The sequence below is a fragment of the Haliaeetus albicilla genome, chromosome 13 (genome assembly GCF_947461875.1).
Source record: "Haliaeetus albicilla chromosome 13, bHalAlb1.1, whole genome shotgun sequence".
Classification (NCBI taxonomy): Eukaryota; Metazoa; Chordata; class Aves; order Accipitriformes; family Accipitridae; genus Haliaeetus; species Haliaeetus albicilla.
This window is the reverse complement of record NC_091495.1, coordinates 41,809,527-41,837,132: the sequence shown is the minus strand read 5'-3', so window position 1 is coordinate 41,837,132 and position 27,606 is coordinate 41,809,527. Positions and strand designations below refer to the sequence as shown.

General features: G+C 67.3%; 4 protein-coding genes across 12 annotated transcripts; 1 reads left to right on the top strand and 3 right to left on the bottom strand.

The window, feature by feature from the left end:
* The first annotated feature begins 242 nt into the window (after positions 1-242).
* On the top strand, positions 243-12,645 carry CNNM4 (cyclin and CBS domain divalent metal cation transport mediator 4). Of its 8 annotated transcripts, none has more exons than XM_069801122.1 (13): positions 243-1,720; positions 5,281-5,424; positions 5,508-5,645; positions 6,195-6,364; positions 6,530-6,629; positions 7,072-7,134; positions 8,141-8,322; positions 8,425-10,991; positions 11,116-11,257; positions 11,487-11,583; positions 11,655-11,796; positions 11,967-12,103; positions 12,240-12,645. In XM_069801122.1, the coding sequence occupies exons 1-8, from the start codon at positions 268-270 to the stop codon at positions 8,632-8,634; spliced, it is 2,460 nt and encodes an 819-aa protein (XP_069657223.1). In that variant the 5' UTR covers positions 243-267; the 3' UTR covers positions 8,635-10,991; positions 11,116-11,257; positions 11,487-11,583; positions 11,655-11,796; positions 11,967-12,103; positions 12,240-12,645. The 8 variants fall into 8 exon arrangements, with proteins under 8 accessions (XP_069657223.1, XP_069657220.1, XP_069657221.1 ...); XM_069801119.1 differs by having other exon boundaries at positions 11,655-12,103; positions 12,240-12,335; positions 12,452-12,645; XM_069801120.1 differs by having other exon boundaries at positions 11,967-12,645.
* A 137-nt stretch (positions 12,646-12,782) lies between these two features.
* Positions 12,783-13,937, bottom strand: ANKRD39 (ankyrin repeat domain 39). The gene is made up of 4 exons (XM_069801127.1): positions 13,685-13,937; positions 13,386-13,489; positions 13,097-13,300; positions 12,783-13,023 (listed from the first exon to the last, which is right to left on the bottom strand). Exons 1-4 carry the CDS (start codon positions 13,782-13,784, stop codon positions 12,886-12,888), a joined length of 546 nt encoding a protein of 181 aa, XP_069657228.1. The 5' UTR covers positions 13,785-13,937; the 3' UTR covers positions 12,783-12,885.
* A 466-nt stretch (positions 13,938-14,403) lies between these two features.
* On the bottom strand, positions 14,404-22,719 carry SEMA4C (semaphorin 4C). 2 transcript variants are annotated; one of them, XM_069801115.1, is made up of 15 exons: positions 22,625-22,719; positions 20,523-20,663; positions 19,046-19,194; positions 18,895-18,957; positions 18,686-18,784; positions 18,134-18,230; positions 17,932-18,048; positions 17,685-17,836; positions 17,408-17,583; positions 17,183-17,327; positions 16,879-17,101; positions 16,672-16,787; positions 16,419-16,576; positions 16,266-16,336; positions 14,404-16,157 (listed from the first exon to the last, which is right to left on the bottom strand). In XM_069801115.1, exons 2-15 carry the CDS (start codon positions 20,632-20,634, stop codon positions 15,331-15,333), a joined length of 2,505 nt encoding a protein of 834 aa, XP_069657216.1. In that variant the 5' UTR covers positions 20,635-20,663; positions 22,625-22,719; the 3' UTR covers positions 14,404-15,330. The 2 variants fall into 2 exon arrangements, with proteins under 2 accessions (XP_069657216.1, XP_069657215.1); XM_069801114.1 differs by lacking the exon at positions 22,625-22,719 and having other exon boundaries at positions 20,523-21,541.
* FAM178B (family with sequence similarity 178 member B) lies at positions 21,358-27,582 on the bottom strand. The gene is given in 17 exon segments (XM_069799640.1): positions 21,358-21,691; positions 22,207-22,796; positions 22,843-23,115; positions 23,213-23,290; positions 23,376-23,477; positions 23,573-23,663; positions 24,056-24,153; positions 24,248-24,424; positions 24,629-24,719; positions 24,797-24,917; positions 25,000-25,069; positions 25,144-25,249; positions 25,350-25,499; positions 25,587-25,697; positions 25,796-25,857; positions 25,981-26,366; positions 26,994-27,582. Coding segments are annotated over 17 exon segments (3,102 nt in total). The 5' UTR covers positions 27,256-27,582.
* Between the last annotated feature and the right edge of the window lie 24 nt (positions 27,583-27,606).

The following is a 27,606-nucleotide window of genomic DNA, read 5'->3' as shown; positions in this document are numbered from 1 at the left end:
ACACCCCCATCCAGGTGACACCGCCCCCTGCGGTCCCACCTTCCCCCCCCCCCCCCGTCACCTTCAAGTGACACCTCTCTCTCACCCCCAGAACCTTGGCGGTCGCCACCCCTTCAGGACCACTCTGCCATCGCCCCCTTAAGCCGCGGGGGGAGGTCGGTGGGGCGGGGCGCGGAGTGGGACGTCCTCCTCCCCCCCTCCCTCCTCCCCCGGGGCGGGGCGGGGCGTGTGACGCGGCCGCGAGCGCGGCGGCCGCGAGACACTAACATGGCGCCGGGCGGCGGGCGGCGGCGCGGCGGCGGCGGCGGAGGGGGAGGCCTCGGCCGAGGCCCCGGGGGGATCGGCGGGGGTTCCCCGTTTTCGTCGTCGTCGTCGTCTCCCCCGTTGCTGCCGCCGCTGTTGTTGCTGCTGGCGCTGCCCGGTGGGGCGGTGCCGTCGGGGGACAGCGTGATCCTGGGGATGCGGTTGGAGGAGAGCACGAAGCCGGCGGCGGGGTCACCGGCCCGCGGGCCCATCCGTGTGACGGAGGGTAGCGAGGTGCTGCTCCGCCTCTACGGGCTGGGGTTGGGCCCCCGCACCGGCGAACGGGTGGCCTTCGCCGAATTACGACCAGCCGCCAACGCTTCGGTTCCCAACGGCACCTGCCCCGAGCGTTCCCAGGACCTGCTGGTGCAGCCTGGCCCGGCCGAGGCCCGCGACACCTCGGCCCTCCTGCGGGTCCGCGTCCAGCCCCTGCGCAAGGACGAGCAAGCCAAAACCTACGTCCTCTGCACCCAGCGCCGACCCGGCCAACCCTGGCTGCCCCATCAAGGCCCTGACGGCCGGATCGTGGTGCTGGAGGAGAAGAAGTCGCTGCTGCCCCTTTGGTTGCAGGTGATCCTCATCGCCGGGTTGCTGGTGCTGTCGGGGATGTTCAGCGGGCTCAACCTGGGCCTGATGGCGCTGGACCCCATGGAGCTGCGCATCGTGCAGAACTGCGGCACCGATAAGGAGAAGCGTTACGCCCGCAAGATCGAGCCCATCCGCCGCAAGGGGAACTATTTGCTCTGTTCCCTGCTGCTGGGTAACGTGCTGGTTAACACCACCCTCACCATCCTCCTCGACGACCTCATTGGCTCCGGCATCGGCGCCGTCGTCGCTTCCACCATCGGCATCGTCATCTTCGGGGAGATTGTGCCCCAGGCGCTCTGCTCCCGCCACGGCTTGGCCGTGGGCGCCAACACCATCCTGGTCACCAAGTTCTTCATGCTGGTGACGTTCCCCCTCTCCTACCCCATCAGCAAGCTCCTTGACTGCATCCTGGGCCAGGAGATCGGCACCGTCTACAACCGGGAGAAGCTGGTGGAGATGTTGAAGGTGACAGAACCCTACAACGACCTGGTGAGGGAAGAGCTCAACATGATCCAGGGAGCCCTGGAGCTCCGCACCAAGACGGTGGAGGACGTGATGACCCCGCTGCAGAACTGCTTCATGATCAACAGCGATGCCATCCTGGACTTCAACACCATGTCGGAGATCATGGAGAGCGGCTACACCCGCATCCCCGTCTACGAGGACGAGCGTTCCAACATCATGGACATCCTCTATGTCAAGGACCTGGCTTTTGTCGATCCCGACGACTGCACCCCCCTCAAAACCATCACCAAATTCTACAACCACCCCGTCCACGTCGTTTTCCATGACACCAAGCTGGATGCCATGCTGGAGGAGTTCAAAAAGGGTGAGGGGGTCTGGGGGGGTGCCACTGCTTCCCTGGGGTGCTACCTTCTTCCCCCCAGAGGAGGCCGGTGGATGCCGGAAGCAAAACTTTGGGGCGTTTTGCCCGCTGGGGCTGGAGCTGCCCACGCCGGGTCTGCCTGGGGTCCCCATGGTTCAGGCAGTCATGATCCAGAGGGAACCGGGTGCCTGGGGACACGCTGCTGCCGTGCTGGGGATGAGCAGCGCGGCACCAAACCGGGGGCAGCTGCTTGGTGCCTGCAAGCACCCGGGCTTCCGGGGTTTGGTGTATAACGGCGCTGCACTGGGGAGGGAGAGCTTCTCCTTTATCGGTGGCGGAGCAACCAGAGCTCAGTGCCAGCTTTGAAAAACACTTTGGGAGTGTTTACTTGCTCCTTGTTTTTAATTATCGGCCCTGGAGGCCCTTGAATAGCTGCTGGAAAATTGCTCGGCTTCCTGGTTTGGGCTTGGCTCCCTCCTCTGGGCTGTACTCCGCCATGGGGAAGCACCGCTCGGTGCCGGCCCCCATCCCCGCTCTGCTTCCTACTCATGGCATCGGGGCACTTAAAAGCGAGAGCAGCCAGAGGGCTGGGAGGAGGAGTGGGACCCGGGCTCGCGGGAGGCTGAGCGCATGGGGAGTGGGAAGAGCTGTGTTAGCTCTGCGCAGGGTTTGACCTGCCCGGGGTCCTCACTCGGGGCTTTGCCAGACCAGGCAGGGAACCCTTCTGCCCTCCCCAGCTTCTTGCAGCTCTTGCTTGTGCAGGACCAGCTGCCTGCGTCGAGGCTGGGATGAAATAAAGAGCCTGGCTGTGGAGCAGCTGTGCCGGGTGATGCCAGGCCAGCCCTCAGCCGTGCGTGACCCTGCTCTCTCCTCTGGCTCCCGTTACACTTGCCCGGCGGAGGTTTGGGCTCATCGCGAGAGCCAGGTGGTTTGCTGCGTCCTGCCGCCATCAGGGATGTTTCGGGGGGGGGAGGCGCGGGTCATGCCGAGATTTAGGCGATCTAATAATTCCTCCCACAGCAAGAGCTCGGCTTGAGCTTGGGAGCTCATAGGTTCAAGCCTGGCTGATCTTTGAGGGCAGTTCTGCTCTTGCCTCCCTTTGCGACTGTGCTTCCCTGGCACCCAAAAATATTGGCATGGGAATAACGCCCCTTGGTCGTGGTGCAGCGTTGCCTGTGGTTGTGGCAATGACAACAGGATCTCATCGTCTTGGAGTTGCCCTGATGCATGAAAAACCTTCTTGGCAAATGCTTTTCCTTCAATTCATCTCATGCCGGTTCGAGAACCACTGTAGGACCGCACGCAGCCATTCCACTCCACCCCATTTCCAAAAAACAGCAGTACAGAAGCGGAGTCCTTTTGCTGCCGGAGCTGGAGTTATCCTGGCTGCTGGCACCGGCTTTCCCTCTGACGAATCCTTATTAAAGGATTTAAAGCACGCTCATTCCGCTTACAAAGCCGCCCATGTCCTGTATTGTTATTTTTTCATCGCTGCCTCTCTGGGTCAGAGGCGGGTAATTTGTGGGGCTGGACTGTTTCTGAGGTCCCCCTCTGAACCCCGTTCCTCATGGATGCAGCACCACGGTGAATCTCTGCCCTCATCCCGCTGATCGGGACTCGGATTGGAAGCAGGAGACGCACCCAGGAAAAGGATAAAGAGGGAGAAAAAGAACAGGCCATGCTTCCAATTGTCCTAATTGCGCCGCTTGGCAGCCAGACCTCTCCCCTCCAGTGCCACGGAGGTGTCCCAGGCACTGGCCTCGGGGTGACAGCTCCCGCAGCAACGTCGGCCCTCGGCTCAGCGCCTCTTCCCGATCTTCTTCTCTCGGCACACACTTGGCATGAAGCTCTGAGTGGGGAACAACCCTGCAGGGAGCTCCCAGCCTCCCTGCCGAGCTCGCGGTGTTGCTCTCCCACCTTGTATGGGGACTATCGCGGCAAAGGGGGTCCCAGGGTGGTGTGCGGGGTCCGTCACGCCCTGCTGGCGATGCTGCGGCAGCTGGCCCCATGCCCTTTGCTCTGGTGGTTTGGGCTCCCTGTGGCGTGTTTGCTTTGCCACCAGCCGCTCCCTGCCGAGCTCAGCCTTGGCCGCTCATCCCGGAGAGGAACTGCTGCCTGATTCATCGGGGCTGGCCCCGCAGCCCTGATCCTTTCACCTCTCCCCACCTCGCACACAGTCAGCAAAGGAGCCACCGCGCCTCACTGAAGGGGGTTAGACAGGTGGGTGAGGGGTTTTCACGGCCCAAGCAATGATTTTAGGGTCTTTTTGCCCCTCTATGCATCGACTTTTTGCAGCGCGGTTGCCTGAGCTGCATGAGCTTGACTGAAGAAGGAGAAAAAGGGGAGCTGCGCGGTGCCCATCCCAAAAATTAGCTTTTCGCTGAGCGACAAGGGGCCTGCAGTGGCCAGCTCTAAAATTAAATAGCAGATAGTGTTGGGAAAGGCAGTTTTACGCTGGAGCCGGAGCAGGACAATGAGTGGGACACCTTCCTGCTGGCCTGGGGGCAAGCGTGGTGCTTGAGGACGTAGGAGTGACTTTATTTTGGGCTGCACTGTGATCAGGGAGGAAACGTTGCCTTCCTCTGTGCCTCAGTTTCCCCAGGCTAAGGATACCGGTCCTGCGGGTGCGTTGGCCTGGCCTGGGCGAGCTGCGGTTTTCCACACGGCCGCTCGGCTCCTCTCCCCAGAATGGAGGCGGATGTTTCTCATCCGAGGACTTTTTCCTAGCAGCTCTGCACAATTTTGGGACGAAGCAGGAGAACTATCGGTTCATGGAGAGGCTTGGCCAGCGCCCGGCAGCTGGGGCAGGAGTGACGCCAGCTTCGACGCGAGCCGGCGGTTTGGATTTAGCTAGAATAAGGCAAACTGCGTCCTGCCTGCGTGGGGTGAGGCCGGAAAAGCGAGGAGAGTTGTTAATTCAAGGCTGGAGAGGTCTTCCCGCCAGCAAGGACCTGCCTGCTCGTTGCCAGGGCTGGCTGGGCAGTGGCTGCCTGCCCTTGGCTTTCTTCCCCCGGATGTTTTGGCTCCGGGATTGGGTGGCCGCTGCGGCACCAGGTGTCCGGAGTGTTTCCTGCTGGATGGGACAGCCCTGGGTCAGCTTGGCAGAGCCACCGAGGAAATTCGGAGAGTCTGGGGCCACTGGCAGAAACCAGATTTGTGGCAGCGGCAGCAATCCCCCTGTGCTGGGGTGCCCTCAGCCCATGGGCGCTCATCTGGCACCGCCGAGATCGTGCCACGTGCCGGTGATGTGGCACGGGCTCCTCCAAGGACACATCCCATCTCCTGTGAACCCCCTGGCCAAGCCCACACCCCATGGCGGCACGGGGGTGCCTTGAGCCTCGCAGGCGCTGCTGTCATGGGCTTAATTACTGTCATTACACTGGGAATTAATGCCCAGCCCAGGGGCTTGTTTAGATTTTACCTGGTTTATTGTTTCCTGTCCAGGAGGGTGGCAGGGAGGGAAGGGCTGGTCCCAGTGACATCCCTCGGTGCTGGGACCCAGCGGTAGGGCTGGGAGTGCCCCAGGGTGGTCTCCCTTCCAATGTCCATGTGTCTGTCCTCAGGGAAGTCCCACCTGGCCATCGTGCAGAAAGTGAACAATGAGGGCGAGGGAGATCCCTTCTACGAGGTGCTGGGGCTGGTGACGCTGGAGGACGTCATCGAGGAGATCATCAAGTCGGAGATCCTGGACGAGTCGGATACGTACAGTAGGTTTTGGACTCGGCCCCTGTCCCTTCCTCATCGCGTGCCGGGGTCCCACCTGCCCCCCCTGACAGCCTGCTCCCCACAGCCGACAACCGCAGCAAGAAACGGGTGGGCAACCAGAAGAACAAGAGGGACTTCTCGGCCTTCAAGGACCCCGTCAATGAGCTGAAGGTGAAGGTCTCTCCACAGCTGCTGCTGGCTGCTCACCGCTTCCTCTCCACGGGTAAGTTTTTTGGTGGGAGGAAGCCCCCCCACAGCTCCAGGCACCCCTGGGCTCAGTCCAGCTATGGAGCACCAGCACCGACGGCTCCCTGGCACTGACCCGGTTGGGCTCATTGTGCTGCCGCGTCCCTGGCAGCCACGTGGGCTCCGTTCCCATCCCCTCGCCAAGGAAGAGTCACTCTAACCATCTTGTTCAAAAATTACAGGGCATTTGCATCTTGTCCCACTCTCCTTCCCTCTGTCTCCCCCAAAATGAGAAGGGACAGGGCGCAGGGATGCCAGCCCCGCCTCTTGATGCTCGGCAGGTCCCTGTCCCTCCAGGATGGTCCTGTTCCACGGCATGGGTTCCCCCAAGGCTGGGGCTGGCCTTGCTGGGGACCTGGAGCTGGTGTTGGGGCTGGACCCATGGGCTTCTGCCCCAGGGAGGTGTCGATGGGGCCCAGCCTCATCCAGGGAACCACCCTGAGGGACGGGGGATGCACCTTCATCTGGAGGGACAGGAGAGGGACAAGGGCTGCGGCTCTGATGCCTCTTCGCCTCTCGTTCTCAGAGGTGACGCTCTTCACCCCCAACTTCATCTCGGAGAAGATCCTGCTGCGGCTCCTCAAATATTCTGACGTCATCCAGGAGCTGAAGTTCGACGAGGAGAACAAGAAATCCCCGCGCCACTTCCTCTACTGCAAGAACAAGGCAGCCGACTACTTCATCCTCATCCTGCAGGTACCCAGGCGTGGGGTGGCATTGCCAGCCAGGCACGTGGGGTCCCTTGGGTGAACCGTCACCCCGGGAAAGCTGCAATTATGGGGGGGGGGAGGGGGGACGTCTCCTCCAGCTCCGCGCTGTGGGATGGGGCTCACAGAGTCTGACCGCATCTCTCCCTTGCAGGGCAAGGTGGAGGTGGAGGCCGGCAAGGAATGCATGAAGTTTGAAGCGGGAGCTTTCTCCTATTACGGGGTGATGGCCCTCAGCCCCTCTCCTGTATCCGGTAAGTACCCCCCGATCGCCTGGGTGCCAGTGTGGGCAGAGCTCTCCCACCCCGTTTTATTGCTGCCGGTGAGAATAGGAAATGCTGGAGGCTCCAAGCCCCTGCCGGTGCCCCCTGAGCTGTCCTGGGGGGCTGTGTGGCCAGGACTTGTGGCCAGGGAGGCACCTGAGCATGTCTGGCAGCAGGCAGAGGGTCCGTGCCTGAGCCGGAGGCTGAAAACCCACTGCCCTGAGTTCAGGGTGCCCTCCCATCGCTGCCAGGCTCTGCGAGCGGCCAGACACCAACCCTCATGGTTCGGCTTGGCGTCGTGGGGTTACCAGCGCCTGTCCACCGGCCCCGCGAGGGGACAAGATACCCACAGCCACCCCTCTCCTTTACCCCAGCAGCTTCTCTTGACCTTGTCCTCTGCATGTGTGTTGTGTTGTCCGTCTCTCTGCCCTAGCCCTCCCAGCCCAGCCCCGGCGCCCATCCACAAAGCGAGGGTCATTGTTTGCCAGGTTGACAGGTAAACGGTGCGGCTGCATGGCGTGCCAAACCCCGCTGTGACCGCATTAACCTGCCGTAGTGGGCGTCCCCACCCCATTAATGCAGCACCAGATATTTTGTCCCCCCTGCACCAGGCTGGCTGCTTGCCATCTTGTCTGGCTCCATGTGCCTCAAGGCCGTCCCGGTTGCTTCCCCACACCGCCGGCTTTCTCCCTGCCACATCCAAGTGCCTCTGGAAGAGAAAAGGCAGCTTCTGCCCTGGTGCGGGCTGCGGTGTGGGGCTGGAGCTGGGCACGACACTGCCCGGCGTCACCCAGCCCCGCTCACGGTGGTGTTAGGGTCCTGCACGCCCCGTAACCGTCCCGATTTCTCCCGGCTGCCGAGGAGCAGGGGGACAGCGCCGGCTGGGCAGCCCGGTGTTGTGGCTGTCCCCATGATGGCTGGCTGGTGAGGAGGTGCCACTCTCCCTGCTGCTGCATGTGGTTCCTGTGTCACCCTGGCTTTCCAAGCACGTCACCAGGCCCTCCTTGTCCCCGTAACCCCCACCTCGGCCCTAAACCCACGCAGGGTGACTGATCCACCCGTTCGGGGAGTCACAGTGTCCTTGGGCTGGGACTGTCCCCTGGTCCCTTGTCCCCTGGGCAGTGTCTGGCCTGGAGCAGGGGGACCAGACTCCCTGGCCGTGGTCGGTGGCCATTCGGCAAGTGATGGGCAGGGATCAAATCCAGCACTGCCTGGCAGAGCTGGGGGACGGCAGCGCTCAACCACGGGGGGCACAGGGCTGCGCTGGGGTGTACGTGCATCCCGTTGCTCCCTGTCACCGCTGGGCTCTGTGTCCCCAGAGCCTGTGGGATGGGGCTCTCCTCACACAGCACGCGCCGGAGCCAGGGCCGGCATCACCGGGGGCTCGGCACCCTGTAACCGGCAGGCAGAGAGTTGCCAGGCCTCATCCCAGAGTGGCGTAAGACCCTCCCCGGGGTAGGGGGTCCGTGGTGTGGCTAACCCCGTCCCTCCTGTCCCCGCAGAGATCCGCTCCCCGTCCCACGTCAGCAGCCTGAACCGCTCGGCCTCCCTCAGCTACCACGAACGCTCCGACTCCGTCTCCTCCCCAGTCAGCGGCAGCAACAACCAGCTCAACGCCGGCACCGGCGCCCAGTACGTGGCCGACTTCAGCGTCCGCGCCCTCACTGACCTCCAGTTCGTTAAGGTGAGGCGGGAGCCCGCTGGCACGGGGATGGGGATGCCATCAGTGAGGTCCGGCACCGGTCCTCATCCCCACCTCACTTATTATTTTTTTTCCCCGGCACAGATCACGCGGCAGGAATACCAGAATGGTCTGACAGCCTCCCGCATGGACAGTTGTCCCCAATCCCCCGACAGCAATGCCCCCAAACCAGACGCCAGTTTACCGGAGAAACCGGAACCCTCCACCACTGCCGACGAGACCACCAGTCTCCTGAACGAGAGGAACTGCCTGAGCCGCCGGAGCAACCACAGCCCCCTGGAAAACTCCATCTGACCCCGGCCCCGCCGGCACGCGCCGGGAGGGACCTCGCGTGCCCGTTTTAGGGACCCTTGCCCCGGTAGGAAACGCTCGGCGTCTCCTCGGTGATGCCGTGCCGCGTGCCGCGGTCGCCGGAGAAGCCCGGTTGAGCTGGAGGAGGTGGCGGCAGCGTGGTAGGAAACGGAGCCGGGATTTGCTGCTGCTTTCCAGACTGGCTTATTTTTAATTAATTTAAACGGAATGCGGTCGAGACGGCACAACTCTCCGCCGGCCGCCCCGCCGACGGCGCTCGTTCAGCTCAGGGAGCTTCAGGTCTCGTACGCCGCTTTGGGGAGGCAGGGTGGGGAGGGGCTCCGCTGCGGCCGCCCTGGGACGGGGATCCCAGCCCCTCTCTGGTGTTTTCGGGGGGGCACAACGGTAGACGGGGATGCCTGGGGTACGACATGATGGCGGCATCTCATCCTTCTCCCGGATGAACCAGGGCGATCGATGCCGCGACCCTTCTCCGTGCCCGTTCCCCTTTCCCGCTGGCCCGGGGCACCGGGGGGATGCGGCGGCGGAGAGCTCGGCGGCGGGCCTGAAGCCGAGGGGATGGGCTCAGCGTCTCCGGTGCAAAGCCAGGCACGACCGAGACCCTCCGCCATCCCAGGAGACCCGCCCCAGCCCCTCTGCCACTCACCGGTGTCACGAGCATGCTGAGGATGGCAGGGACGGTGTGTGTCCCCCCACACACCCCCCCCCGGCGGTTTCGGTGCCTTCCCCCCTGCCATGGGGCGTCTCAGGGTATCCGTGCCGGGGGGACGGGGATCGGTGAGGCGAGGAGGGGTGCAGGATCCGGCTTTTTGGGGCGGCACAAAGCTAGTGACCAAAGTTGTACAGGCAGGAGGGGGTCAGCGCCGTGTCCCCCCCGCAGGAACACACACACCCCGGCACCGGGGGACCCCAAAATCCCCTGGTGACCTCCTCGGGGCAGGACATGGGACCCCCCCGGTAAGCACCGGCTGGACCCCCCCCAGTCCCCGGAGCTTCGTGCCCTGGGGGCGGAGGGGTGTGTGTGGGGGTGAGACACCCCCCTCACCACCACCACCCCCCCCAAAAAAAAAGCACAAGTTCCCTGGATGAATTCTGTAAGTTATTGGGAGAAGGTTAATTATTTTTGTTAATCACATCTCGACGATCAGGTCCTAGGTCCTTCTGCGGGGAGATACTAGAAATAATAATAATAATAATAATTAATAATAATAATAAACCAAGACAAAAAAGCCCCTTTTTTAATTAAATCTTCCTCTATGCAAATATCCCCCCCCCCCGCCCCCCCCCCCCCCCCCCCGGGAATTCGTATTTATTTTTCGCATCAGGTTTGATTTGTATATTTGGGGGAGGCCAGGCCCGGGGGGGTGCGGGGGGGCCGGGCTTCCCCCTCCCAGTTGTGACCCCCCCCCCACACCTCCTCTTCCTCCCGCCGCCCCCTCCCGGTTGCGAAACCGACTGTAGAATTTTATTTGATGGGGTTTGGGGGGAGGGGGAGGGTGTTGCCCTTTGGGTAATAAAAATCTATATCTGTACGTCGGTCTCCTCCGTGTTTCGCGGCGGGGGGGGAGCCGCGGAGGGCACGTCCCGGTTACCGGGGGGTTCCGGGGACGCCGCTGTGGGACGCGGCCCCTTTAAATCCTTCCGGGGTGGTGTTTACAGCGCGGCGGTGAGGCACCGCCCCCAGAAGGGATAGCGGGCGGCGATTGGCTGCACAGCGTGAGGTGGGGCGGCCGGCGATTGGCCGCGAGAAGGAACGGCGGCGGGGCGGGGCGAGGAGCGGCCGGCGATTGGCTACGGGGTGGGGGTGGCCGCGGAGAAGGCGGAGCGACAGGCGGCGAGGCGGCCGCCGATTGGTTCCCCCGGAGTGGAGGTGGGCGGGGAACGGCGGTGGGACGCTATGGCGGGCCGGGCGCTGCGCTGGGCCCGGGCACCGGCACCGGGCGCCCCTCACCTCCCCCGGGACAGGCCCTACCGGAGGCTTGAAGGCCACCGGGCGCCGCCATCACCACGGTGACAGGCCCCGGCACTGCGGCCTCTGAAGAAGCGTTTCTTACCGGAGACCGGCTGGACTCGACCACGGCGGCCGCCATCTTGCGGCAGCGACCGGACTCGGCTGCCCGTCTACGCTCCAACCTGCTAAAGGTGCTCCGCGTCCGTGACCTGGCGTTCGGAGCCTTGGGGGCCGCACGCACACTCCCCCCCGGCCCCTTCGTCTTCACCCACCGCAAGCTGGACGTGCCGCACGGAGGATATCTCCCCGTTGAGGAAGGCTGACGGTGCAGCCACGGCGAAGCTCTCCACGCAGCTCCCGCTGACCGCGCAGCGCTTCCCGGTGCGAGGTGGGTGCGGGCAGGAGCGGGCCGCCATCACCCTGCCTGCTGGGCTGCTTGGAGGGTTCCCCGGGCACGGCGATGGCGGATTGTTCGGTGGCACCCGGGCCGACGCTGGCCGCTCTCCCCGTAGAGCTGGAGCTCTTCAGCCCAGTCCACATCTCCAAGAAGGCCCTCCTGTGCTTGCTGAGCTGTCTCGGTGTCATTCAGGAGCTGAAGTTTGAGGAGAACAACGCTTCGCTCCGGAGCACTGCTACTTCATCCTCATCCTGCAGGTACGGCACCACCCGCCACCGGCTGCGCAGGGACCTGGCCGTGGCCGATCGGCCCCGTGTGTGTGTCCTCTCCTGGGTCCTGCCACGATGTCTGCACGGCACTGAGTGCTCTCTGCGCTTGTCAGGGCACGTTGAGGGGCGGCTGTGCCGGTGCTGCAGGCTGTCCCGTGCTGCACAGGCTACAGGCAGCGCTCCCTTCTGCCTGCCCCAAGCTTCCCGCTCTCCGCAGGGCCGCATGGAGGTGGAGATTGGGAAGGAGAGCCTGAAGTTTGAAAATGGAACCTTCACCTGCTATGGCGTCTCTGCACTGGCACCGCTACCTGCAGGTGAGAGCAGCCAGGAGGACCGGACCCACTCGCCTGTTTTTTGGGGTGCAAAGGGAGATACTCTTTGGCAGCTTCTGGCTCTCTGATGCCATCCACCGTGCACCCATCCCCAGCATCCGGAATCAGCAGCTGGGCTGTGCCGACTACGCCAGCTGCTCCTTGTACTGCCCCGACTACAGCATGTGGGTGCTCACCAACCTGCAGCTGGCCAAGGTAGGGGCTGGATCCGTCCCTCGGGGTCCTGCTGGGAGCCTGCCTCTGCCTCACCCGGCTTTTTGGGAGCGCCATGACCCGTGCTGAGCTGCCTGCAGGTCTCCCGCCATCCCCGACCCTGCTGCCAGACTGTGGCTGTGCCGCATGGCACTGACCCACTCTCTGCCCAGGTGATGCAGCCACAGTTATCTCGGTGCCCTTGCGGCCGCCGGGCTCCCAAATCCAGCCAAGTCACCCAAGAGCATTGAGCCAAAAATTGTCCCCAGCAGCCGGCCCGCGCTTCTGAGCCACCAGAACACTGCACCAGGTAGGGAGCTGGCACAGCAGCAGGACGGTGATGGCTGCCCCAGTAGCCGTGCCCAACTGGGAACCGTGCCCTGGGCATGGCTGGGGGGTTCTGGGGCGCTGGTGGGTCCACCTCCATCTCCGGCTCTTCTTGGCAGCGAGCAGATGACACTGGACCACGGTATGGCAGGGCAGCGTGGCCACCAGGAAGCCCGATTTGGGGTGCCCCCTGCGAGGCTCCCTCCTCCCCACATGTAAGTCACACATCTCTCTCTCGACTGTGTCTTGCCACGTTTCCCCAGCTCGGAGGCTAACCGCCACCCCGGCACAGGCACCACGAGCTCAGCAGCTGCTGTTTTCTCTGCTGCAGGCGACCCCAAAGCATCCCGGGGGGAAGCAGAGAGCCAGGGCCGAAGCCCTTCTGCCTCCTCGGCGCTCCCGGTGCTCACCGGGGTGGGAGCTGGTGACCACAGTGTGAGTCCTGCAGCGTTTTCTGGTTCAACAAAACACAATTTTCCCCGTTTTTAGTGGTTTTTTTAGGAAATAAAAGCCACCGCAAGAGTGTGGGGTGTCTGTGCCTCCCTCCTGGCAGTGGAAAAATAGTGCTGTGGCCCCCCCACTGCTGCCAAGCCCCCCCGCCGGTGGGTGAGCCCTGGCCCACGCTGGCACCCGGCGCAAGGGACAGAGAGGCAGAGTCGGCGTTCGGTGCCAGGAGCTTTGTTTATCCATCGGCGACCGGGTCCGGTGGCACCATGTCTCCCGCGGCGCGGTGGCTCTGACTCTCCTGGCTCTGCCGTGTCCCCCTCAGGTATCCAACAGGTCCTGCACCTCCGGGTCGGCCACGTCGCGGGGTCGCCGACCCTTGGCGTCGCAGATGCTGGCCAACGCCGGGCTGTGCCGCAGGAACAGGGCGCAGAGCTCCCGGTGGCCTTGCTCAGCCGCCTGTGGGCGACACATCCGTCGTCGCCGGTGGCACGGCCGGAGGGGGGACAGGGGACATCCTACCGCCACCCACCTTGTGCAGGCTGGTACGGCCGTCCTCGTCGGTGGCAGCTGGGTCAGCGCCGTGGGCCAGCAAGAGCTGGGCGACGGCGAGGTGGCCGCAGTAGCTGGCGCGGTGCAGGGGGGTCGCACCCCCGGGCGTGCGGGCGTCGCAGCGGGCGCCCCGCTGCAGCAGCAGCTGGCAGACCCCCAGGTGCCCATTGCGGCTGGCGTAGTGCTGGGGGGGGGAGCAGAAGCAGGGGTGTGGGCAGGGGGGGTCAGCCTGTCCCCCCGTACCCCCCCGACCTGCACCCACCCCGTACCAGGGCCGTGTACCCCGCCAGGTCAGGCTGGCTGGGCTCCCCCCGCCGCTCCAGCAGCTGCAGCACCCGGGGCTCGTCCCCATCCCGCGCCGCCGACCAGATCCCTGCGCGGGGGGGACACACACGGGGACACGGCGTTAGGCAGGGAAGGACACCCCCCTCCCCACCCGTGTCCTGCCCGTACCCCCGGTCCGGCCCATCGCCCCCCCGATCCCTTCACGCACCCCCCTGCCCTGCCCCTGCCCGTACCCACACCCCTGCCCCCGGTCCCGGGTGTGTTTCCCCCCCCCGCCCCCGACCCCGCTCGAAGTCCATTTCGGGCAGGCTCTGGTGCACGCTGGGCACCGCCACCCGCGACGGGCAGCAGGGACCAGGCGGCGAACGGCGACCCGACGCCATCGCCCGGGCCGGGATGGGCCGAGCGGGACCGAGGGAAGACGGGAAGGGCCGAGGGGAGCCGAAGGGAACCGAACGGCGACGAACGGCCGAACGGCGCCGCTCTCCGAGCGCTAGGGCTGCCGCCAGGGGGCGCCGCCATGACTGAGCGCTGCCCGCGCTGTGCCTGCCCCCCCCCCCCCAGCGGGGGGGGGGCCGGGGCTCACCCCCCACACACGGCTATGGGGGGGCCCAGGCCTCCCCCCCCCCCCCCCGCTATGGGGTCCCGGGGGATCACACACACACACTTATGGGAGGCCTGGGCCTTCCCTCCCCACCGCCCCCGGCTGTGGGGTACCCAAGCCTCAACCCGCCCCCCCCCAGCTATTAGGGGCCCAGGGCTCAGCCCCCCCCCCCCCCCCAGCTCCGGGGGGGGCTCAGGGTTCCCCAGCCCCGCTTCCCACGCCCCGGCAGCCCCTGGCCCCGCTCCCAGTTCCCCCCCCCCCACCGGCTTCCCGGCAGGGCCTCCCCAGGGACACGCACACCCCCCCCACAACCTGCCCCACTCTGACCCCCGGCATCCGGGGGGGGGCACGGGCATGAGGCCAGGCCTCAGGCCCCGGCGGGGGGGGAGCGGCCGGTTCCCCCCCCACTGCCCTGGGAACGGCGCCGCAATGCCCTTTTATAGCCCCGAGTGCGGCCTTTTTCCATGAGCTCAGCGGCCGGGGGGGGGGCCCAGCACCCTTCCCGCACCCCCCCAGCCAGCACCGGACACGGCCCCCGCGGGCTTTGCTTTCAATATAGAATTTTTTTTTTTTACTCCTTTTTATTATTAATATAAAAATACGTATTTACAGCAAATAAATATATTTCAGTAACAAATAAATTACACGGGGGGGGGGTGTTATACAAAAGGGGCCCAGGCGGGCAGCGTGCAAGGGGGGGTGGCAGGCGGGTGGGGGGGGGTATTTACAACCAGGGCCGAGGGGGTACGAAGCCCTGGGGGGGCCAAGGGAGGGGTGGGGGCATTAGAAAAGTTCTCAGGAAGAAAAACCCGATCGGTTCTTAAATTGTCCCAAAAAAACATCCTGCGGCTGCCGCCCTGGGCAGGACGCGGTGCCTGGGGGCAGGTGGGGGGGGCTCGGTGGTGCCTGGGTGGGGGGCTCAGTGGTCCCCAAGGCCGGTGGCAGTCCCCGAGGTCGATCCCTTGCCCAGGACATGGTACCGAAGGCGGATGCGGTGACCAAGAGCAGCTCCAGTGCCGAAGACGGGTTGCCGGTGCCCCAAACGTGTGATGTGGTGCCGGTGCCACGGCCCCAAGGCGGGTGCCGGGGTGGCAGTCCCCAAAACGGGTACTGGCACTGGGGCGGCAGTCCCGTCCCCAAGATGGGTGCCGGCACCGGCATCCCCGCCAACGGGTGCCGGCGCCCACGCCGCAGCCCCAAGTCGGGTGCTGGCGCCGAGGCGGTGGTCCCCACGGTGGGTGCCGGCACTGGGGTCCCCGCGGCGGGTGCCGGGCCGGGCCCTGAGGTAGGTACGGCTGCTCGGCGGCGGGTGCCCCACCGGTGGCTCAGACCGACGATTCTTCGGGGTTGGAGTCGGGCAGGGGCTGGCGCTGCTGCAGCTTGCGCCGCAGCTCCTCGGCCAAATCGGCGCAGGGTGGCCGCTCTTCGGCGCCCAGCGCCAGGCGAATGTAGCCGTTGGAGGAGGAACCACGCAGGGGGCCCAGGTGGATGCGGGTGGGTGAGTGGAGGGGCTGCCCGGGAATGGCGTTGGGCGGCGAGGCAGCGCCGGGGGGGCCGCCGTTGCGGCAGGTGGCGTGACCCGGCACGATTTTGAGCGAGCCGTCCGAGTAGTAGTAGCTGGCCGGGTCCCAGAGCTTCTCGTCTGAGTCGGAGGCGGCGCTGGGCACGAAGCGGGGACTGGGGGGCTCCTTGGGCAGCTCGATGGGGTACACCAGGGTGCTCTCGATGGCTTTGGCGCCTTTGCCCAGCTCCTCCCGCAACCGCCGCCAAAGCGAGAGCACCACCAGCACCAGCACCAGGCACAGGGCGCCCAGGCACACCGCCACCACCCACACCAGACCCAGGCTCTCCAGCGGCGCCCGCGTCTCCAGCGGCACCCCGGGGCCGGCCAACACCGCCACCTGGTACACCTCGCCGCCCAAACGGGCACCCTGTTCCTCTGAAAAGCAACGGTACGTGCCGCTGTGCTGCGCTCCGGCTCCCGGCACCACCAGAGCCCGCAGGCGGGCGTCGTGCAGCACCAGCGCCTGCTCGGCCGCCAGCGCCCGGCCCTCGAAGGTCCACAGTGCCTGCGCCAGGTTGGAGCCCAAACGGCACGTCAGCACCAGGTCGGTGCCCGCCACCACCGTCACGTTTTTGGGGGTGATGGGCCCTGCGGGAGAGGGGACCGAGTCAGGAGGGGAAGTGTAAAGGGGGGGGGATGTGCATGGCTCCCCCCTCTCCTGGCTCCACGCAGCACCGGCGCGGGGGGGTGTCTTACCTTGCTTGGCCACCTGCGGCAGGGTACAGGCACGGGTGTCGGAGCTCAGCACGTCCTGGACCAGCTGGGACCTGCGGAAGGAGGCAGCGGAGGTGAGGGGGGGACCCCGTGCTGCGGCAGGGTGTCCTCCCCCTCCCCAGGAAACCCACTTACCCGTTGAGGCCGTCGGTGCGGACGCAGAGGCTGGCGTTGCGGCTCCAGGCGCAGTAGGGATCCCGGGCAAGGACGCAGTCCGTGCACGACTGGTAGCGGCCGCAGTCGGCCAGGGGCAACTGGGCCACCTGGAAACGGGAGCCGGCGAAGAGCAGCTTCTGCAAGGGCAGGGAGAATGGGTGAGGTGACACGGCGAGGTGACACCAGGAGGTGACACCCCGGGCGCCAGCCCCTTCCCCGTGGCACCGCTCACCTTCCGACTGGCCAGGACCAGGCTCTCCACGGGCTGCGCCGTCTCAAAAACCTGCAGCTCCTCGACCAGATGGACGCGAGTGCCCAGGTTCAGCGCCTTGTGCACCCAGCCGTCACCTATGGGTCACGGCAGGCAGTGAGGGACGTCCCCATGCCAGGAGCCCTCCGCGCTCCCCTCCCCAGCTTCCCCCCCAAGCCCGGCGGGTACCTGTGCCGATGAAGAGCACCTCATAGACGGTGCCGTCCAGCCCGGGCACTCGGTCTACCACCAGCTGGGTGAAGTTGGCGTCTTTCTTGAGGAGAAGTGGGCGCCCATGGTGAGGCAGGATGGGCTCATCCATCAGCGGGTGCTTCTTGGCGAAGTTGAGGGTGTTGTCAGGCAGCTCGAGGGAGCTGGCGAAGCCGTTCCGGCGGTGCCAGTCGGTGATGCACTGGGGAAGGAAGGCACTGTCAGCTGCACGGCCAGATCCCGTGCCCTCTTCTACTCTCCCACCCCCAGTGCCAGCACTCACCGCGCCGGGACGGGGGCTCGGCACCTCATCCGAGTACCGGCCCCACTTCTGTGCCTGCTCCCGATATTCCTTGTAGGGCCCCTCGAACGCCTTCTTCACCTCCAGGATGTGGTACTGGCAAATAGCCGAGACATCCACGTCCCCCCTGCATGGGATGGAGAAGGTTTTTAGGAGGAGCCACCAGTCACAGGGAACCCCAGGGCTGCCATGTCCCTGTGCACTCACCAGCGGGCCTGGAAGACCCCGAAAAAGGTGGTGTCCTGCCAATCGGCCCCCGGCAGGGTGAAGACAGCCTGGAGGCGGTTGAAGTGTAGCTGCTGCTCAGGCGCCGAGCACACCAAGCGAGCCTTCAGGAAGGTCGTCCACTTCTTCTGCAGCGTGCGGGCACCGCCGACGTCCCCCTGGGCACCCAGCCGGCATCAAGACAGGGCCACCGCACTCACCGGCAAAGCAAAGCCACGCCGGGACAGCGTCCCCGGCACAGATCGTCCCCTCCCCGTACCTTGCAGACCCGCGCCACGCGGGCCACCACCTGCTCCGCGTAGCAGTCATACTCCACCGCCCGCTCGCTGAAGAAGAAGTAAACCTTGTCGTCATCCCCGGTGCTGCTGGCCGCACTCTCCTGCACGTAAGCCGAAGCCACGAAGTGGGGTTCTGCAGAGGAGGGGGGGCGGAAAGGGGAGGATAATGCTGTGCCGGGGGGGGCGGTGGTGCCCGTGTCGTGTCCCCCCACGTCCCCCCGCCCCTACCATTCAGCCAGGAGGTGAGATACTCTGTCTTCATGGAGTAGTGGGGGCCCAGGTTGCGGAGGATGACGGGCTCCGTGCCCAGAAAGTTGTTGAATGTGGCCGAGTACAGCTCCCCATCTGCGAGACAAGGGCTTAGGGAGGGGGCTGGGGGGTGCAGCGGGCACCCCTCCAACCCCAGCGGGTGCCCGGTGCTGCCACCTACCCACGATGAGGCCGGTGTGTCCCTTGGTGGGGTCGTACGGACACTTCCCCTTGCCGTCCTCAAAAGCCACTTGGTCCAGGGTGAAGCCAGACAGTTCCTGTGGAGCACAGGGGTGGGCAGGGGTCCCCACCTCCTCCCTGATTCATGTCCCCCCTCACCCAGACCAGCCCCAGGCACAGGGACACCCCCCAGATAACCCTTCTGGGGACAGGGACACCCCTGGACCACCCTCCTGGGCACAGGGACACTCCCCAGTGACCCCCCTGGGCTCAGGGGCACCCCGGATGACCCTCCTGTGGACAGAGACACCCCCCCAGATGACCCCACTGGGCACAGGGACACCCCTTAACAATCTCCAAGGGGACAGGGGACACCCCCGGACCACCCTCACGGGAACAAGGCCACCCCTGAATGACACCCCTAGGGACGGGGACACCCCTAGATGATTCTCCTGAGGCCGGGGGCTGCCCTGGACCTCATCCCCAGGGGCAGGGGGGGTGAACCAGGGCCTGACAGGTTTTGGGGGGGGCCCCCCCCAGGAGCCACACTCACGATGTAGGTGCACTTGGGCTGGAAGGCATAGGTGCCGCAGGCATAGAGGTGAGAGCTGTTGTAGCTCTGCAGGAAGCGCACATAGTTGAAGCAATCAGTCTGGGAGGGGTGGAAAAGCAGCCGGTTAAGGGGGTGGGAGCAAAGGGGGGGACACACACCGGGGTGCCCTTTAACCCCCCCACTGCGGCCACGGCACCCGTGCCCCCCACCTGGTTATTCTTGCCCTTCTGGATGCACTCAGCTTTCTTGTCCACGGGGGCTTCCCAGGAGATCTGGGGACAGACTTAAGAGTCAGTGGGCTGGAAACAGCTGCCCCCCCCCCAAAATACTTCCCCCTCTGGGGGTCCCCTGGGACCTCACCGCCGCCTTGAGCTCCACGGTGCCGGTGGCCAGGGCGAAGACGGCCTCGCGGGCGCCCACGTAGAGCAGCGCCTCGGCCTCATCCAGCGTCAGCGTCAGGTAGTGCGAGACCCCCCCCTGCGAGAAGCGCTTGGCCACGTCCTTCAGCTCTGCGGGGTTTGGGGAGGGGGACGTGGCAGGGGGACATCAGGGCGAGGCCACCATTGGCCCCACGATCCGTCCTTCCCAGGGTGGGCACTGCTGGCACCCCCAGGGCACCAGCAGCCCCCCCCCCCGCAACTGCACCCCACTGCCGGAAGCCCCCCGGCCCCGGCACCGCACAAAGGGCTCTTTGTCACCGGAGCAGGCGCTGGCAGCGCTGGACGAACACAGCGGCCTTTGGCGAGACCCCGCGCCCCCGTGCCCCCCCTGCCCGCCCCCAGGCCCCGCAGAAAGGCCCCATTGACGGGGGAGACGCCAGGGCCCCCGGGCAGGGATGGGGACGCAGGGCTGGCACGGCATGGGGACGGCACGGGGACGGCACGGGGACGCGGGGCGCTGGCACGGCCAAGGGATGGGGGTCTCGGGTGTGGACACGGCACAGGGACAGGGGACACGGCACGGGGACGGTGGCACGGTGCAGGGGCAGAGGACGTGGGGCACTGCCACCGCAGAGGGACAGGGGAATGGGGCAAGGGATGGGGACACAGGGCACGGCAAAGGGACAGGGACGCCAGTGCTGGCATGGCACGGGGATAGGGACACGGCGCACGGCATAGATGGGGACACAGGGTGCTGGCACAAGACAGGGACACGGAGGGTGCTGGCACGGCTAAAGGATGGCATCTCAGGGTGCCGGCACGGCAAAGGGCTGGGGACGGGGGCGATGGCAGGGCATGGGGACAGGGGATGCGGCAGAGGGCTGGGGACAGGGGTTACGGCAGGGCATGGGGACAGGGGACGCAGCAGAGGGCTGGGCACGGTGGCGATGGCAGGGCGATGGCAGGGCACGGGGACAGAGGACGCGTCAGAGGGCTGGGGATGGCAGCAATGGCAGGGCACGGGGACAGGGGACGCGGGCGATGGCAGGGCACGGGGACAGGGGACATGGCAGAGGACTGGGGACGGTGGCGACGGCAGGGCACGGGGACAGAGGATGTGGCAGAGGGCTGGGGACGGCAGAGATGGCAGGAGACCCCGGGCACTGGCACAGCACAGGGACACAGGGCGGCGTCCCTGCGTGTCCCCCCTCTGCTCTTGCAGAACCCCCGGTTTTGGGGCCACCAACCCGGGGTGGAGGGGGGGGGAGTCCCCACAGTGCTGACAAGCTGGCAGGGGGACAAAAGCTGCCCAAGGTGGGGACGATGACAGCCACCCCAGCATCACCCCAGTGTCGGCGAGGGACGGGATCGACGCGCCCACCCGCCGTGCCTCAGTTTCCCCAACCTGCTCCCCTCTCCCTGGGGACCCCTGGGGGGGGGGGGCACACGGTACTCACCCGCGTAGGGGACAGTTTTTCGGGGCACGGCGCTCCACGAGGACCCCGGGGTGGCGGCAGCGGTGGCGAGGGCCAGCAGCGAGGCGAGGGCCAGCAGCCGGTGGGGGGCCATGGCGCCGGGGAGGGGGGGACACGCACGGCCTGGTGGGGTGGGGGGGGAGGGACACGCCCGGCCCCCGTTAGGGTTACAGGGCATCGACACCAGCGGAGACGGCATCACGCGGGCGGCGAGGGGACAAGGCGGGCATTGAGGGCCGCGCATCACGAGGCTGAGGGCACCCCACGCAGCAGAGTTGGGGGGGGACACTCGCGGGTCCCTGATTTGCTGCCCCCCCCCCCCCCCCCCCCGCCTCACTGCTGTCCCTCCTCCGGCCGTGACGAGTCACCGGGGGGGATCCACAGAGAAGGAAACGGGCCCTTCCGCTTCCCACCCCACCCGGGCGGCCACCACCTCACCCGCGTCCTGCCCTGGGACCCCCCGGTGTCCTGGGGCGGGTGCCCCCGCTGTCGTTCCCCCCCACCCTCAAGCTGGGCAGGATGCGACTGGGCGAGCGGGCGGCCGGGAATTGTTCTGCCCTGCTCTGCGGGAAGCAGGAAGCTGGGGGGGGGGGGGGGGTCCGGGGGGGGCCCTGTGCCGGCTGGGGAAGGATTTCCGGGAGGGTGGGGGGCCAGGAACGGGTCCCCCGCAGGCGTGGGAATGGGGGACGCCCCAGCGAGGCTGCCCGTGGCGGGTGGGGGGGCTGCAGGCAGGGGCCTGCCGGTGCCACGGGCACGGCTGGGGTGCCACGGGGACAGCTGGTGTGCCGTGCATGTGGCCAGCGTGTCGCAGGCATGGTCAGGGTGCCATGGGCACGGCCAGGATGCCACGGGCACAGCCGGGATGCCACCGGCACAGCTGGGATGCCACCGGCACGGTCAGGATGCTACCGGCACGGTCAGGGTGCCACGGGGACAGCTGGTGTGCCATGGGCATGGGCAGCGCGTCGCAGGCATGGTCAGGGTGCCATGGGTGCAGCTGGGGTGCCACGGGCACAGCCGGGATGCCACCAGCACAGCCAGGGTGCCACGGGCACAGCCAGGATGGCATGGTCAGGGTGCCACGGGGACAGCTGGTGTGCCATGGGCATGGGCAGCGCGTCGCAGGCATGGTCAGGGTGCCATGGGTGCAGCTGGGGTGCCACATGCACGGTCAGGGTGCCACGGGCACAGCCGGGATGCCATGGGCATGGCCAGGGTGCCACGGGCACAGTCAGGGTGCCACAGGCACAGCTGGGTGCCACAGACATGGCCAGGGTGCCACGGGCACAGCTGGGGTGCGACGGTCATGGCCAGGCTGCCACGGGCACAGTCGGGGTGCCACAGGCACAGTTGGGGTGTCATGGTCATGGCCAGGGTGCCATGGGCACAGCTGGGGTGCCGCGGGCATGGTCAGGGTGCCACGAGGACAGCTGATGTGCCATGGTCACAGCCAGGGTGCCACGGGCATGGCCGGGGTGCCACGGTCACGGCCCTGGGGACAAAAGCACGGCCAGGGTCCCCCGGGCACGGCCGGGGTGCCACGGGCAGGACGGGGTCCCCGGGGTCCCCGCTTTCGGTGCTGGATGTCCGGGGGTCCCGTGGGGGGACCGGGGTGCCGCGACCCCGCCATCCTGGGGGGGGGGGTATTTCCCCCGCGGCGACGTACCTCCCCGCGGGACGAGCCCACCCGGTGTCCGCGGGTGGGGGCAACCTCCCCGCCGCGCCCCGCCGCCCCGCGCGTGGGGGCCGGCACCGGCCGCCTGTACCGACGGGGCGGGGTGGGGTGGGGGGGGGGAACCGGTGCAGCGACGGATCGGGGCGCCCGCCGTTACCGGAGGGGGGTGGGGTGTCCGTCCCCCACAGCAGCGCGGGGTGGGGCGCGATGCCGCCGGGGGGTGCCGGTCCCGATCGCCGGTACCGGGGGGAACAAAGCGCCTCCCCCTCCTCCCCCCGCCCCCGCGGCTCCGCCACAACAATACCGGGGCGGGGCGGGGCGGGGGGGGGCCGGGCCGGGCCCGGCGGGGGCGGAGGTGGCGGGGGGGTGCGTGGGGGGGGGGGGGTGTGGGGGCGAGGCCCGCACTCACCTCGGGGCGCGGGGCGGGCGGCCCGGCCGGGGCGGCGGGAGGCGGCGGCGGCAGCGGGTCGGGGCGGCGGCGGGTGCGCGCCGCGCGGCTCCGCTCGGCCCCGCCCCGGCCCTGACGTCACGGCCGGGCCGCGGCCAGGGGGTTCGGCTCGGCTCGGCTCGGCTCGGGTCCGCTCAGGTCAACCCGGCCCCGCTGGAGCCGGTCCGCGCCCGGCCCACCCGAACGGGGGCTCTAAACCCCCCCGACGCCCTTTCGGGGCGCCAGCGGCCACCGAGGCCGCCCACCCCAACAGCCCGGCAGGCGCGGGAGGAGCTGCGGGCGTTTATTGGGGACCCCGGGCCCCCCCCGCCCTAGGCCAGCATCTCCTGCCACTTGACGTAGAGGAGGGCGGCCAGGCCCTTGAGCTGGGTTCGGAAGAGGAGCCCGCTGCCCTCGCGCAGCCCCCTCCCAAAATGCTGGTCCAGCTGGGCGCAGAGCTGCTCCAGGTGACCCTGTGGGGACAGGCAGCAAGAGCGGGGGGTCAGGGACACGGTGGACCCCCCACACACCCCACCATAGGTCCCCCCCTACCCAGGGCCCGGTGCTCACCCGCTGCTCGGCTGGCGGGTGCTCGGAGCCCACCACGTTGCTGGCGAGGAGGAGGAGGCTGTAGCTCAGGTAGCAAGCCTGCGGGTGGGAGCGGGCATGAGGGCTCACCGAAAGGGGTGCGGGGCACCCCGGGAACCCATTTTCCATCGAGGGGAGCACCCACCTCCTGGTCGGCGTCCTCCGGCTCCTCCAGGTCCCCGGCGAGCACCAGACGTCGCAGGGTATCCGGCTGCGCCAGCACCAGGAACCGGCCCAGCACCTGCAGCTTGGGGGAAAGCGGGTGTCAGGGTGCCCGCACCCCGTGCCAGAGCTCACGGTGGGCGCCGGAGCCCCGGCACGCTCCCGCCTCGGCGCACCCACCTCTGCGTGTGCCCCGGGGGGCGGCACGGTGCCCGGTGGCTCCCTCAGCAGCCGGGCCATGGCGTGAAGGCTCAGGTGCTGGCGAAGATCCCTGGGAAGAAGGGGAAGAGTGTGAGGGAGGGTCCGGCACGTGCCTGCGTGCCTGTCCCCGCCTCTGTGCCTGTCACTGCCACCCCCCGGTGCCGTCCGTGCAGCGCCGGCATGGCCCCGGTGCCCTCCGGACACCCGTGGCGAGGGGCGGTGGTGCCGGCAGCCGGATCCTGCCCGCTTTGTGCCTGCGCAACCGTCTGGAATAAAGGAATTAGAGGCAGACGCATCCCAGCCCGCCCGGCCCTGGCACGGTGCTGCGGGGCTGTGCCAGCTCCTGCCGGGCTCCCCGTCACCAATCCGCGGGGCGTGGGTGGCACGGGACGCCTCGCAGGCCATCGCTGCCAGCCCTGCCTGGCATCCCACCCGGTTGCGGCGCTGCAGGCAGGAACGTACCTGCCCCTGCTTGTGAGGTCCGGCAGCAGCCGCATGAGGGCAACCAGGTTGTGGTGGTGCCGGGAAAGCTGGCAGAGGGACAGGCAGAGGGCTGGCAGCTGGGGAGAGAGGGAAACACTGCGGGCAGAGCCCTCAGGGAGGGGTGCGGAGGGTGGGCACGGGGCAAAGGGATCCCCCCCCTGCCCTGGGTACCTGCTCCTGCCAGTCCCGGATGCCCTCCAGCAGGCAGTGCAGGAGGTGCTGCAGTTCAGGCAGGGGCTGGCAGCGGAGCGCCCGGTCAAGGCCGAGGAAGGAGAGGAGGGTGATGAGAGTCAGGCGGGCACTGTCGGCATAGCAGCACGGCTGGGTGACCACGCACAGCGCCAAGAACTGGAGGGGGAAGGCGGTGTGTCACCGAGGAGCCCCTGGAACCCACCGTGGGGACGTCCCCACCAGGGCAGGGACAAGGCTGGCATGGCTGGTGGCAGCCCCAGCAGGTGCCCCTCCAGAAGCTGGCATCAGTGCTGTCCACCCAATTAGCAGGGCAGAGATAATGAAGGCGCAACATCGCCGGTGCAGGCAGCTGCCTCCCACCTTGCAGATGTCACCGAGCTGTGTCACCAGGGCCAGTGTGCTGGTGGCATCAGGGCTCGCCTGCCTCGGGGAGCAGGATGGATCCAGGTTCCTGGAAGGAGCAGAAGGGGTTGGCAGGGGGGCTGGCAGGGTGGGCAGCACCCTCCTGCCCACCGTACCGGCACTCACCTCCTCTCCGTGGGGCACAGCTCGGGGGGCAGCAGGCGCTGGCGGCGCAGGGAACTCAGGTCAGCGCCAAGACGGGTGAAAGCCCAACCGATCTCCTGCACCGTGGGGCACCAGGGCTCGCCTGCGGGCAAGGGGACGGTGAGAGCGGGCAGGGATTTGGGGGGCACCCTGGCGAGGCAGCCCCGCACCCGCCCCACGCTCACCCCCGGTGCTCAGCCAGATCTCCCACAGCGCCTGGGAAGCATTGGTCGTGTCCGGGCAGAGGGTCATCAGCTGCCGAAACAAAGAAGGGGTGACCGGGGTGTCACTGCAGGAGGAGGGGGCACCCTCTTGCGACGGTGGCTTACCTGGAAGAGCCAGCGCAGGACAGGCAGCGGGCAGGTGGGTGCGCAGCGGTAGAGGAGGCTGAGGCCCCCGTTGCGGACAAAAGTTGCCTGGCAGGCAGGTGAGTTGCTGGGGGAGGGACGGGGGGGTGAGCGGGGCTCTGCTCGTGTCCCCTGTCCCCCCTGTCTTCACCCCAGTACGTCCTGCCCACCCCCTGCCCAGCACTCACCAGAGGAAGGACCCCTCCAACACGCTCTGAGGCTGCAGCCCCTGGGTGTCCAGGGTGGGTGCCGGTGCCGGGTGGGCGCAGAAGATGGGCTCCCCGGGGTGGACGGCAGGGATGAATCTGGGTTTCGTGGTGAAGCGGGCCAGGAGATCCCTGCGGGCGGGAGGACAGCGTCAGGTGGGGAGCGGGCACCATGCGGACCCCCCTAACCCTCCACCCGGGCACAGCTGGCAGGGGTACCTGTACTCCTCGGGCAGCTGGGTGTCCTCGTCTGCGGACTCAGAGGCACTGGCGTCATCCACGTGCACCCGGGCCAGGCTGGCCTGCAGCATGGCTGCCTGGCTCTGCTCCCTGGTGCGGGGGCGGTTAGGGCAGGGCAAGAGCACCCCAGGATGCCCAGCACAGCCCCCATGCCCACTCCCGTGCCCAGGGTGGGGTACCAGCCTTACCTCTTCTCCTGGATCAGTGAATCCAGGCTGTTGGCAAGCAGATCCGGCTGTGGGCACACAACCTGGGCAACAGAGCAAGGGAACAGTGAGTTTTCAGCAGGTACCAACCACAACACCCAGCAGGGGCCGAGAAGCCCCCAAGGACCCCCTGATGCCGGGGCACCCACCCTCAGGCAGTGACCTACCTGCTGGTGGTCCGCAGAGCTCAGGGGCTCATCCCCTGCTAGCAGCATATCCTTCAGTGGGATCAGGTCATCGTCCTCACTGTCTGTGGGGGACGCCGTCCCCCCCGTCGTGTCCGGCAGGTGCCCCCCAAAGCTCCTGCCTGCCTGCTGCAGCACTGTTCCAGCTGCAGGGCGCTGCCCATGGTTGGCCTCACCCCCCAGGGACCTTGCAGCTGCCTCTGGCAGCACAGGGACATGCCCGGAACTGACCGGTGCCACCTGGCATCCTGGGGAGCCCTGGCTGGCCACATCCTGCCGGTTGGCATGGGGCTGAGCGGGGCCAGGAGGCTGCTGCCCTCTGCTCACCCGTTTCCTGGTGCCAGGAGACTTCTTGGGGCGCTGGGGAGCTGTGGGGACAGCACAGGGGTCACCACAGATCCCCTTGGGGCTCAGGGAGAGCCGTGGGGACAATGTGGGGGTGACCAGGGGCCCCCTTGGGGCAGGGGGAGGGCCATGGGGACAATGCAGGGGTGACCAAGCCTCCCACCCCTCTTTGGGGCATGGGGGCTGTGGGGACAACCCAGGGGTGACCAGGTCCCTGCCTTGGGGTGCCAGAGGACTGTGGGGACAATGCAGGTGAGCAGGGCCCCCCTTGGGGCACAGGGAGGGCTGTGAGGACAATGTGGGGGTGACTGGGGGCTCCCTTGGGGCACAGGGAGGGCTATGGGGACAACACAGAGGTGACGAGGGCCCTCCTTGGGGTGCGAAGGAACTGTGGGGACAATGCAGGTGACCAGGGGCGCCCTTGGGGCACAGGGAGGGCTGTGGGGACAACACAGGGGTGACTGGGGGCTCCCTTGTGGCACAGGGAGGACTGTAAGGACAACGCAGGGGTGACCAGGCCACCCCCCCTTGAGGCATGGGGTCTGTGGTGACAACGTGGGGGTGACCAGGGTCCCCCTTGGGGCACTGTGGGGTCCACAGGAGGGTCACGGCTCCCCTCACACCGGTCCCCAGCACCGGGCCACGCTCACCTCGTGCCCTGCCGGCGCCCCGTGGGCGGTGGGAGACCCGGGGAGGGCTGTTGGCGGGTGGGGGGCCAGGGGGCCAGGGCTCCAACAGGCCGGGGGGCGGCGGGGCGATGGGGCGGCCCACCCGGAGGTTCTTGAGGGCACGGAGCTGCTGGTAGCGCTGGAGGCTGGCCTGGAAACCATAGCTGAAGAGCCCCGAGCGGGGTATGCGGGTGGAGGAGAGGGGGATCTGGTACCAGCGCAGCCCCTCGGGGTGGGGGGCCATGGCCGGGCCCGGCGCCCCTCAGGGGAGACCCCGAAATGGCAGCGAAGCGCCCGCCATGGCGACGTGGGGCGGGGCTGTGAGAAAAAGGCGGGGCTTACGCTGGGGAGAGCCAATAGGAGGCGGGTGGGCCCGAGGTGACTACTCCTACCCGCGGCGCCCCGGCGCTTTCAAAGCTTTAACCGTCAACGGCTCAACTGTCTGGCTGCGACCAATCGGAGCGCGCGGAGGGGAGGAGCAGGGCGGCTGAACCAATCACGGCCAGTTCTTGGCGAGGGGGCGGGGGGCAGCCGAGCGAGGCACCGTCAGCCAATCAGAACGGGAGGCCGGCGGGGCATGATGGGAGGGGGTAGC